The 13,006-nt window shown below is 46.3% G+C and overlaps 1 protein-coding gene across 7 annotated transcripts in view; it reads left to right on the top strand.

Annotated features, from left to right (window-relative positions):
* The window catches only part of ZNF653 (zinc finger protein 653), a 480,092-nt gene that overhangs the window by 131,372 nt on the left and 335,714 nt on the right, over window positions 1-13,006 (top strand). For 3 of the 7 annotated variants that reach the window (XM_085600568.1, XM_085600572.1, XM_085600571.1), the window contains exon 9: window positions 6,443-7,410. The exons of the other annotated variants lie outside the window; for them this stretch is intronic. In XM_085600568.1, the coding sequence (XP_085456694.1) occupies window positions 6,443-6,620 (178 nt within the window). In that variant the 3' untranslated portion in view covers window positions 6,621-7,410. Of the gene's footprint in view, window positions 1-6,442; window positions 7,411-13,006 lie in introns of those variants that run through there. 7 annotated transcript variants of the gene reach the window in all.

The following is a 13,006-nucleotide window of genomic DNA, read 5'->3' as shown; positions in this document are numbered from 1 at the left end:
CTCCTCACAATTCACTGCCCCACCAAAAACCTGAGGTCGGCCAGAGCTATGCTGTTTAAACTCCCCCATACCCGCAGAGCCAAGATGGGTGGCCGTTCTTTCAGATACCTGGCCCCTAAACACTGGAATGAACTACCACTCGATCTTCGAATGGAACCTTCAGAAACTAGATTCCGGGCCAAACTTAAAACTCATCTGTTTCCAGTCATCTAATTCTCTCTCCTCCCTCTGACCCTTGTTTCGTTCTCCCCTACTTCTGTCTCTTGAGATATAGCAGTATTCTAGCGCGGGGATACACTATTTTTAGTAGAGCCAGGCGCTTTAGAAATGGCCTTATTATTATTTATTATTATTTATTACAAGACTGTGTAAGTTCAGCTATCTCTGCGTGGGCATGGGCGTGGCTCCTTTCGACCCCAGGGGTCAGGCGGCTAGAGGCCTAGTCAATCCACTCCTCCCTCTGCTGCTTCTAAACCTTCCTAGTTTGGTCTTTCAATACTATGGGCGGCCGGTTGATGGTTGGATCAACCATCATCTCCACCACTGGCAAAACATCACATCGGACAAGTGGGTTTTTCAGAAAGTGTGAAGGGGCAACACCCTCCCCTTCTAGACTACCCCTCCTTCCATGCCTCTGACTTACGACTGGCTGACGGAGGACCACCTGGACTTGCTTCAGTATGAAGTCAGGACTCATCTGGCCACGGGAGCCATAGAGAGGGTTCCGGCGCCAGAAGTAGGCTGTGGTTGCTATTCCCGCTATTTTCTGGCCCAGAAAAGGGCAGGGTGCTTTGTCCTATTCTAGATCTGCGAGCCCTCAACTACTTCCTCACAAAGGAAAAGGTCTTGTCTGCCCTAGACCCCAGAGACTGGATAATAGTGTTGGACTTGAAGGAGACCTTTTTTCATTTTCCCGTCCTGCCTGCTCATCGGCGCTACCTGCACGTTCACAATAGGCCATGAGCACTTTCAGTTCATAGTGCCCCCTTTGGCCTTACCTGCACGCCTTGGTTTTTCACCAAGGTGCTGGCGGTGGTTACAGCTCATCTGTGCAGATCAGGGGTGCCAGTCTTCCCCTATATTGATGACTGACTTTCCTCTCCCACCTCCAGGCTACAGTGAATCTCCTGCTTCCGCTGTGGTTCACTATCAATGTGCCGAAGCCATGCCTGACCCTCTCATATGCTCTCTTTCATCGTAGCTGTTCTGCACACAGTGCAGTTTCGGGGCCTATCCTCCAGAGTTGCAAGTCCAAGATATTCAGGCTATGATCCCAGTGTTTCAGCCTCTATCCTGGATTGTTTTTAGACTGACTGAGGCTGCTGGGCCTCATGGCCTCCTGCATCCTACTAGAGACACTTGTTAGATAACATCTCTTCGACATGGTCTAGATCTCAGAGGGACCTGCGCAGGATCTGCAGTGGTGGCTGACCAACTGAAATTGAGTCAGAGGCAGACCCCTCTACCTTCCCTAACCAGATCACACAGTAGTGACAGATGCATCCCTCCTGGGATGGGGCGGCCATCCGGTAGAGTTGGAAATCAAAGAACTCTGGTCTCCTGCGTAATCCTGAATCCACATCAACTTGCTGGAGCACTGAGGGATTCACTTGACTTTGAAAGCTTTTCTCCCTTCCATTAAGGTAAAGCTAGTTCAGGTGTACACGTACAACACCACAGCCATGTTGTACTGCAACGGTGTGAGGTCCTGGACCCTTTGTCAAGAGGCCCTGCATCTCTGGACATGGTTGGACTAGCAGGGCATATCCCGGGTGGTTCAACACTGGTAGGTTTTCTGAACGCCAGGGCTGACAATCTCAGCAGTCAATGCCGAGCTGATCACGGATAGCGTCTCCATCCGGAGGTGGTGCAAATTCTCTTGCAGAAGTGGGAAGAGCCTTGGTTAAATCTGTTTGCCTCCTCTGAGAAGGCGCACTGTCAGCTGTTTTGCACGGTTGAGTTTCCAAGGCAGAAAGAACAATTGATGGACGGAATGATGAACAATGTCAAACCTTCACCCCCAGTACAGGGATCTGGACCTAAATCTATTGTTATTTTGCACACCATGCCATTCCAGTTTAGACTCATCCATATGCAAATCAGTCTTGACGCTGTTCCCCATGGGAACAGTCCAGCCCACCCCACAAGGCCCGGTCCTCCCGTGACTGGAAACAGGCGTCTTTTTGCTTTTGTCGCCCTAAGTGGGAAGGGTATGCCCAGACGTGGGTCCCATGCTCACTGCTTCACTGGATTCAAGCTAGCCTGGCTGATGAAGGATGATAACTCAAAACCAATCCCAGGATGCTTGTTCTGGTCCAGAGAGGATCGGGCTAGGCAGTTTTGGACTGTTCCCATGAGGAGCATGGTCAAGACTGATTTGCATATGGCTATGTCCAAACTGGGGTGGCGTGGTGGGAAAAAGAGCGATGGATTGAACCCAGATCTGTTTACTGGGGGTGAATGTTTGCATTGTCCTGCATTCCATCCATCATGGTTCTTATTGCTTTTGTCGCCCTAAGTGGAAAAGGTATGCCCAGACGTGGGTTCCGTGCTCACTGCACCACCGGAATCAAGTTAGCCTGGCTGATGAGGGGCGATACCCTGAAACCGGTCCCAGGATGCTTGTTTCTGGTCCATGGAGGACCTGGCTTGGAAGTACAAGCTGGACTGTTCCCATGAGAAGCTGGGTCAAGACTGATTTGCATATGGCTGGGTCCAAACTGGGGTGGCGTGGTGGGCAAACAAAATGAGGAATAAAACGCAGATCTATTGACTGGGGTGAATGTTTGCAAGGTTCAGCATTCCGTCCATCATCTGTTCTTTTTTATTTTGTAGCGACGTTTTTCGTCTCCAGTGGAGCTCAGGCCTCCTGTACGCCTTTCTGCCAATACCCCTCCTGTCCAGAGTGCTCAAGAAGATTGGGAGTGGCAGGGCCCAAGTCATTCTTGTGGCTCCGGACTGGGCACAAGAGGGTATCTTGAGCTACTGAGCATGGCCATCTATCAGGCTGTCCCTTCAGGAGGATCTTCTGGTGCAGCAACAGGAGAGGTCCTCCACCCAAACCTGCTGACTCTCCCCCTTCTTGTGTGGAGATTGAGCGGCAACAGCTGATAGCTTTTGACCTTCCTCCCCAAGTCCGCAATGTTATTCTAGCAGACGGTGTACGCCTGCCGCTGAAAACGATTTGTATCATATTGTACAGAAAAGTCCATTGATCCCCCTTTCTGCCTCCCTTACTGAAATTTTGCTCTTTATTCTTAAATTTGCCCAGCAGGGCTCTGATTTGGGAACTCTGAAGGGTTATCTTTCTGCTCTGTCTGCCTGACCGAGTCTCTTTATTGAAGTACCTTATTGTAAGTAGATTTCTGAAGGGCCTTGTACTTTTGTTCCCCCCTTCTACGTTTATTATGCCTCAGTGGTACCTTAATTTGGTTCTCACATTCTTGATTTGTGTTCCTTTCGAGCCTCTTCACAATTGCCCGCTCTGGCTGCTCACGATTAAAACAGCCTTTCTCGTGGCAATTGCATCTCCCTGGAGGATGAGCGAACCGCAGGGTTTGTCATTCAAGCCTCCCTTTTTCGTGGTTTATCGCGACAAACTGGTGCTTTGCACTAGGGCCTCTGACTTGCCAAAAGTGGTCACACCATTTCATGTGGGCCAATCTGTCACCTTGCCCACCTTCTGTGCTCCTCCACATCCTTCCAAAGAAGAGGTGTGACACCACCGTCTGGACCCAAAAAGTGCGTTGTCTTTCTACCTTAGTAGAACCAGGACGACCAGCTCTTCGTGGGGTATGTTTGCGCAAAGCTCGGTAGCGCGGTACAGAAGCACACCATATCTTGATGGGTTGTACTCTGCATCAAGTTCTGCTATGCATTGGAAAAGATGCAGCCTCCTGAAGGCTTACAAGCTCATTGCACCAGAGCTGAAGCTGCGACCACTGCGTTAGCACGCAGAGTTCTGGTCCTGGATATCTGTCTGGCAGCAACGTGGGAATCCCTCCACAGGTTTACTAAACATTATTGCCTGGACAGTCAGGTCTGCAGGGATAGACACTTCGCCCGTTCGTCCTGCAGGACGTCCTAGTCTAAATTTGTCTGCCCTCCTTTGGGGATGGTATTACTTGAGTTTTTATTCAGAGATAGGGAATCTGCATCTAGAAGTCTCTAGTAGATGAATAAGTTACTTACCATCTGTAACACCTTATCTGGTAGAGACTATAGTTGCAGATTCCTTACTGACCCACCCATTCTTCCTGCTCTGCGGACACATTTCTAGGGCTAAGACTGATCCCTTTCAGGGCCTTAGTTTGGACACACCAATGTCAGTGCACTTCATGGCTCAAGTTGTGAAAAAGTAACCTGACATCAGCGAGCCTGAGTGGCGCAACGTCACTCTGGTGCAGACTGCAACGGATGTGGAGCGGATCGATGTCGCCTACCAACAGGGGTACTGTTCAAAACATTCTTCCAGATGCAGTCTGATGCCTGAGAAATTCAAAGGTAAGAGTTCTTCAGCCATCAAGAGCTCTTCAAGCAAGACTTCTTTTATACCAAACTTCTTATTGGTATATAGTGTTCCAGCCAGCATGTATTTTGTGCAGCGGGTATAACCCAATTACTTTTTCAAGGCTTCTGTCTCGTAGAGTGTCCGCTTCTAAAAGTGAAGTATTATTTGTTTTAGGTTGTCCATGTATTCCGAAAATTATTGGCTGTATCCCTTAATGTAGTGTAGGCTCGGCATTCAGAATCTGAATTGTACTAATTATGTATCCTGAAGGAGTTGTATAATTCAAGTGTAAAGTAGGCCATAATTTTCGTGCTTGTGGAAACTTGTCAACTTAATTATGGGTGTTAACTTGTCTTATTGAGTTAGTAGTACAAGCCAGTTGATGATTTCTTGCTTGTTACCCATAACCATAAGACGGTTCTAGATCATGTAACTCTGCTTTACCTACAGGTACAGCAAATGTTCACGTCGGTTAAGTCGTAGCTTTGCTGGTTGTTGTTCATAACACTTCTACAATTTCGACCTGAATTTTCTGTGCACATGCTCAGCCCTTGAAATGGCTATGAAGGGGGACAAGATGTCTGAATTATGGATCAGTTGTTTGTAGTTTTTGGGCCCTCCAACCTCATCAAATTCATGTAGGTCAAGGGGATTTGTGCATTTCATAAAAGGGAAAAAGACACCTACTTAACATGTAGGAAATATTCCAATAGCTGAAAAATTCAAATGATGATTTGGCTCTCCATGCTTAGCTTCCGTCACACCATAGCTTGGATCCCATTGCTTGTTCTCATGCTGCTGGGTTCCTATCAGCATTAACAGATTAGTTCAGGTAGTCGTTACCTTATTTTGCTTCCTCTAATAGTTACTATTCGATTTGCAACTTCTTGAATAAATTATGAATTGATGAAAGATCAATGTTTAAGTTGTTGCCACAAGTCCGCATTAGCGGCTGGATGGCTTCCACATATTCACTTGCAGCTTGGCTGATCTTTCTGGTTAAATAAATGTTTTCTTACTCTTAACACCTCTTTGAAGAATCTGAAGCTGGTGTTGAATAAGAATCAGGGAGCACGCTGTTGATATCATAGGGGAGTGATCAAAGTAGCACATGTTATAAATACTGTCAGATTTTGCCAAAAAGGTGGCTGTAAATCACAGTATGCTAGTCTGCAAGTGACAGCACACTGCAAAGGGAATATTATTAACAAATAAGTAATGAACAGAAAAGCTAGTAAAATGCATGGATCTATCCTACAGTTGTAGTAATGGAGGTAAGCAAATTAGCAAATAGACAAATCTTGTACATGAGTGCAATCATAGGAGCTGAGCAAGGATTTATTTGAACTCTAATGTAGTCTCTACTGACAGCATTCTAGCAAGTAGTGAAAGAGGGGACTGAGTGACTGAAGTGATCATCTTTACCTGTCCGCACATCCATTATTTTTCTTAGAAGGTCACATCCTGAATAGGTGGATCTTTTCCCATTGGCAAAACTCTTCGGTTGATATAGATGACAAGATAGAATGAGGACTTTATTGTATGTTAGTCGAGGACAGAATAACAGACTTATGGAGAGTGTCAAGGAGAAGTGGCAGTCCATGAACATTGTTTGGATCAGAGATAATTTTATGTCCATAACTAGGAGCATTGGGGGGGGGGCATTGGTTGAGCTGTGTTAAGCTCGAAATATACTAAAATTGAAAGTTTACTGAAGAGATTGTGTCAAGTTGCAATTTGTCCTGCTCCTATCAAGACATTGTTTAAAGTTGTTGCTGGGGTACAGCAACACTTGAGTGGTTTTTCAAGGTGTATCTTTGACTGTATTCCAGTACTGTGCATGTGATGCATGCAGAAGTCATGCTCTAGCAGTTGCTGTGGTTTGCTTCATAATTAACTTCCTCATCCTGGCTTCTCTTCCCTCCCTCCCAGATGTGAGATCTGCGGGTACCAATGTCGACAGCGTGCCTCACTCAACTGGCACATGAAGAAGCATACCTCTGAGGTGCATTACAACTTCACCTGCGAGTACTGCGGCAAGCCCTTTGAAAAGCTTGACAGTGTCAAGTTCCATAAACTCAAGAGCCACCCAGATGTGAAGGCCACCTGATGGCAGCCACTGCACAGTTCCGTGGCTTGGTTTTTATTCACTGGCTCTCAGGTGACTCCTGTTTAGCTGCTGCATGGTGCTTGTCGGCCTGTGACTGATGGAGCGGAATCACTCAAATCGATTGGAGAGGATCCTCCAGTGGCGATTTTGTCTTATGCAGGGAAATGTCCCCGCACCATTACAGGCTACGTACCAAGATGGACATGTTGGAAAAGTGTGAAAGGGTTGAAACCAGCTCTTTACATTTTATTTTTATGGATCATGTAGTTCAGAGTTACAAGATGTTTGCCATCAGTCCGTAAAGCATAAATTGATTTATGCTGTGATGGCACTGCCCTGTTTCTCGGACATTGCAGGCACTTTCCTCAATGTACAGCTCCCCTATTTTAAAGTCTTCTTTGAGTAGGAAAATGAACAGGCACAGATGGACACCTTATGTTTATGACATTGAGAGTTAAAGGTTTTTTGCGAGGCGTTTAGTGATACAATTGACATTAATATTTGACAGTATGCAAAGAGACTTGCAACGTTCAGATACGACAACATGCAGAGATGTTTATGAGATGAGGCCAGGAGTGGTGCAAGATGTTTATGAATTGTGACCCTGAACTGTGCATAGATGTTTGTGAGTTAAAGCATGAAGGTATGCACCAGTGTTTATGATGTTAAGATATGGGGATTGGAGGTGCTGTTGGGGTGTCTGCATGTGGATAATCTCTATTAAGCAAGTTGTCCACTCCCCCCAAACAAATCCATCCAGAGAGATAAATATAAAAAATTGTTATCTTTGCTCATTTTGTCTGTTTTCATAAGCGTTGGCTGAATTTTTCTTTGTGGGCTTTGGGATGTCAGAGGTGAGGAGACCATGTCCTTTAGTCTATTCCCACGTGTCCAACATGGAACAGACTTTACAGAAGCAACCTTCAAACCTAATAAATAAATAACATTTTAATTCCATAAACCGAAGCTCAAAAAGTGAACAAAAGCTAATTGGAGTGTGCAGGACTTCCTCGGATTCTTAATGCCTTTTTTAAATAAGACCTCCTAAAATTAGTACTATATTTAAATATTCTTTAAATCTCAACCTGACACCTCCATATAGATTCCCACAATTCGATAAAGCGTATGCTGCAAAAGTAAGCCTAACTAGAATCCATGTTCTTAGAAATGTCCTTTTGTCAAAAGTGTGTACCTCAGTTTCAGAAACAATCCACTATAAAAAAAAAAAGATATTTAGTGCGACATTGTCAATCTGACAGTTGAAAGTCAAAGAAGCAAGAAACGAGTTGGCCCAGAAGAGATTTATATAAACCGTATAAGAACTAATGTGATGTATGAACTGATGCAGCAAAGAATGCTAAACCTGAGAAGCAAGAAGTGGAACAGGTAGGTGACTAAGAGCCTGGTCCTCACTGAAGGAATATGTATGTGTAGAAAGCAAAGTGAAACCAACTTAAGGGGGCTGATAATGACAAATGATAATGAAAGGGCAGGTGGAATAAGGGAAACAAAACCTTAGGGCTTGGTCAAAGAAAAGCAGATAGGCAATAGCAACTCAACAGATGCCAGCTTGGTAAGACTAGATATGTCAATAGTAGGTAGCATGTGAAAACAAAAATTGCGACCTGGCTCCCCCCACACCTCCATAATATGTTCATAGCATGTGTGCCTGTGGATAGACATGCTCTTACCATCTAGTGTTGGGCCCGGTTGTTTGCAACTTCTTTTTCTTAGGAGAAGTCTTGAGTCACAAGACCTGTTGTAAGTTCTCCTCTGGTCTACAATGCTCTAGGGCAACAACTCAGATTGTTTTCTTCCATCATAGAGTTCATACGATCAAGTGCTAGCCCTGGGTCTTACTTGCTCTTCCCAATACTTAGAGACTAGTCATTGAGTTTTTCCAACCTAACGACTTAAGAAACAATTGCTGTATACCATGTGTCGTTGGGGTGATGAACTCTTTGTCAAAACCTGAGCGCTTACTTTTGATGCACTGTGTTCGATGGTTATCGGTCCTTGGCAGACGGACACCCCCACCAACAGTTGATGACACTTTGGCGCCTTTCAGGTCATATTCCAGAGAATGACTGTGGGGCTAATATAAAACAGACACCTCCCTAGTTTTCCGCTAGATGCGATGCCAGGTTCCCCTGTCGAACTACCATGGCATGTGCAATCTGTGCCTGTCGCTGGAACATAATGAGGCGGCCTGTGACGCCAGCGGGGCCTTTCACTACAGAAATGAACCTCCAGCGCTTGAGGGAGGTGCTCAGGGCACATCAGAAAAAGCAACACCAGGCCACCGCTGCCACCCTCCAAGGCATTCGAGCCAGTACATCTATTTGGCACAGAGGGGGAAGCAGCAATCCTGTTCGGCCTCCCAGCCACCTATGGCAGGGGGTTGGTGATGCCCTCTGAAGCCTCTTATGTCAAGCAATAGGAGGCTGAGCACCCATCCCCGAAGCATTTGGAACCAAGCACCTGCCTAGCACTCTAATCCGCCTGCAATATCTGCCACCTTGTCTTTCAAAGCTTCTCCAGACTGAGGCAGAGTACTGCTCCAGAGGGAGTCTGGGATCAAGCACTATGTCCAGCCTGAAAAGGCACCAACTTTTGGTCTAGCTCTGCCAGTGGACACCATTCGCCCCTGGGAGCCTTCTTCATGGCCAAGCAAGCCTCCACTGAAAGGTGCTGAGCCCTGCCATCCGTCGACAGCAAGTATTACATCAAGGTATTGAACACCCAGCTTTGGAACTTAAGTCAATGTGGTAAGGCAAACCAGCCTTTGAGACCAAAACCCTCTATGCTGAGTTTCAGCACCACCGAGAAATTGATCCAGCTGCAGCGGTCAGAGTTCACTGACAGGAGGTAGAAGATGATATTCATCCACCCCTCAATGGAAAAGATTCTAGCCAGCCTCCTGAGCCATAGATAAACTCTTTCACAATAGCAAGAAACAGACCATTTAAGCCTCCCACAACTCCTGGGCCCAAAGTGTTAAGGATGGTGCCACAAGACCTCTATCGCCATTTATTGTTTCCTACATTTGCGTTCTCCACTGCCACCTCATGCCCTTGTACACCTCTACAGCCTCACCCTTCTCAATCCCCTCCTGAGTCTCTTTTTACAGATTGAGACCCGTGTAGCCCATATCACCTTCAGCACCCATACTTAAGCTCTTAGTGCCCAGGTAAGGGGATGATCCAGGAGAGGTTTACAGTGTAGATCCCTTTGATGAACCCGATCTAAAACTTCACAAAAATTCTCTCCACCGATTACCATGAAATTATCCAGCGGTACACTGTAAGAAATTGGGTTATTAGTTGAGGGGGGTAAGTATCCTTCTGAAAAAAAATAGAGGAGCACTTTACCACTGCTTAGCATGGGTAAAATGCTAGCCAGAAAAAATATGGTTCAGCGGAAACAAAATCTGGGCTCCTTGCTGAAAGGGCAAATTTCCAACAGCCACTTACTATCACAAGGTGAAGATGCACATAGTCCTGGACGAGGACACTTCCCTAATGGAGACTTTAAAAAGTTAGTACAGTACCTGCCCATGCTTATGGGCAGGTTGAACTCGGCAACTGATTATTTCTAAGAGCTATTGAGGGCCATGATCATCACCCCAAACATGCTCCAGACAACCCAGTGTACATTTGAGGCCAAGTTCCACCAGACATAGTTGTTATACACACGACATGAAAATGCTCCTTGGTGCAGGCAACTGGCAAAGCTCCCCAGCCCAACAAGGAAAGCAAGTGAGTGGACATTGACAAGAATGTGACAATAGGGGGCTGCTACACATTGCAATTTCTGTATGGCTGCTCTCCCCCTATGACAGACTCTACTGGGAGGAAATGGAGGACATCATCAAACACTTCCCAGAAGAGAAGAGCAGAGTGGAGCTGGTAGTGGAGGGACAGACACTGCCTTCTGAGGAATTAATGCCACCATCTTTCTCGTGCTTGACTCCAGCTTTCCAGTTTCCGTCAAATATGCAAAAGCACCTTCTTTACATGCCATTTGAAGGGGATCAGCTCTCATGTTAACGAGAGGCCAGAAAAAATCAAAAAGGACACAGACATTGCCAGATCCATGAATACCCTTCAGTACTCCAACCCAAGGTCCACCTTTAACAAACACCAACACAGAGGCAGATTTAAAGCTCCACCATCCATGCTACTCAAAGCCAGATCCAGCGGCAGCAGTCCATTCAGACTCCAAAGCCTTTTCAGGAGGTTGTTATAGAGTTAACAGCCAAGGCACAGGGTGAAGTGGTGCCTCATTCTCAGAGTATTGACTTCTCTTTCATCCCCCCAATCATACATCTCCTGTCTGGGAAAGACTGAGATTCTTTGTTATGTGGTAGTAGATGATTACCTTGCATAAATTGGTGCTTTGAGTGGTAAGGCAGTGGTACTACCTAGAGATTTACATCACACCACCCAAAAGACCACCTCAATGCCACATCCTTGGTACATACCATCTTTGGCTGCTCAAGAAGAGGGTGCATGTGCTCCTAGCCCAAATGGTCATGGAGCAGATGTCCAAGGACAATCGCGGCAAAAGGACATGTTTTACTCAGGCCAATCCTGGACCTTTGGCAACAGCACAAATACATCCTGTCGCAGCACACTGGATGATTTTATCCTGCTGCTGTGTAAAGGAGACATCTGATAGAGACTTCTAGCCACAGATTCCTTAACTTAGAATTATCTACAGGTGGCAGACTGGATCTGGAAATTTTTCACGAGCAGTACCCCTTCACGCCAGTAGGTGTCCTTGTTGGGCACGCATGGCATCACCCACGCCGGAAGTGACTTGGGCGGTGCCTTTATAGGCACCACCTCAGCTCACTGACGTCATTTCTTTTCGCGCCAGTCAGCGCAGATCCGGAGAAGAGCTAGCCCTCAGTCATTTTTTGACTAAACTTTTTTTTATACTTTTGTTGATTTTTTTTTTTTTTTTTTTTTAAGGTTTTTCCTCCTCCTGTGGCAGAATGTCATCAATGAAGGCCGGCTTCAAGCTCTGCGGAGCCTGTCACCGATTGATGTCAGTGATGAACTCGCACCTTGTATGCCTCAGGTGATTTGAGCTTGACCTCGACCCGATGGCCTGTGCCGATTGCCACACTATGAACCCGAAGGCCTTGAGAGACCATCCCTCAAGCACTGGGCAGCTCGACGTGTGATGCCGCAATGATCAAAGTCCCGGGAGGGGTTGCGAAGTCCGAGACCCTCGTCACACTCAAAGTCATCAGGTCAGTCCGGCAAGTCTCATTGCCACAAGAAGAAAGGGAAGAGATTTCCAACTTCTCCACGTCCGTCGCCTGACGCTATGAGGGAGCATCAACGTTTGAGACCTGGCTCCGCGGTTAAGTCAGCGCATGGGTCGTCGGTGCGCCTTCTCATGTTTCCGGGAGCCGGATCGACCCCTTCCCAGCTAAGAGAATTATTTTAGACCATGCACCTCAAATTTGGGTGGCCCATTCTCTCTGGTGTGTTTTTGGGCCGAGGGCTTGGCAGGGGCCCCTTCTAGTTCCATGCTGGCAGCTCTGGCCCCAGTCGGGCCCCTAGGATCCATTTCTGTATCCGGGCCGATGCCAGTCGTACCACCTCAACCTTCCCCAGCGCTGGCCCCGATGTTGATGCTTCCAGTGCTGGCTGCGCTGCTACCATTCTAATCTCTGACTCCGGCATGGAGCTGGAGGAGCATCATCCGACGCCGACTGGAGCCATGCTTTCCAGGCCGGAGAGTAAGCTCTATTCTTATTATCGAGGACTCAGGGAGGAAAGGGAGGGGTCACTGGACCCTGAGGAACAACAGCCTTATTACACATTGGAAAAGAAAGTTCAAGAGGTATTAGGATCCAGTAGTTGCCCTCAATTCTCCATTGGTTTAATCTTGTTCCTGTTGCTCTAGGCAATGGGAAAACCCCTAACTCATTGATTTATGAATATGTGAGCAAAGTCCCTGAGCAATAGGGAATAATAATAAATGGGAAGATTCATTTTCAATATGTGAAGTCTTCCAATCTGTATCATATTCTTTCAAACGTTATTTTATGTTTTTTCCAAACATTTTTAATTCATGTTGTTATCATAGAAAAACTACATTACACAACAGATGTTTTGCCCTTTGGCCCACAAGCCGGTGCTTTTTCAAGGTGTTCAAAAATTAAGGGTATCCACTCTATTTGTCTGTTCCCATCCTTATGGTCAGGGTGGTGTGCTAACATAAAACTCTCGAATAACTGTAAAGACACATGTCTGTTTTCCGAAATGTCTGTGTTCAATCGCATTAGTTTCCCAGGTCTATTGAATCTGTCGGCTGCTACCATGGGCAGGTATGAGGATCTGGGTAAAGTCAATAGACTGGACACTATA

Source organism: Triturus cristatus, chromosome 4_2 (assembly GCF_964204655.1).
Source record: "Triturus cristatus chromosome 4_2, aTriCri1.1, whole genome shotgun sequence".
In the NCBI taxonomy this organism is placed as follows: domain Eukaryota; kingdom Metazoa; phylum Chordata; class Amphibia; order Caudata; family Salamandridae; genus Triturus; species Triturus cristatus.
This window is presented reverse-complemented; position numbering and strand designations above follow the sequence as displayed.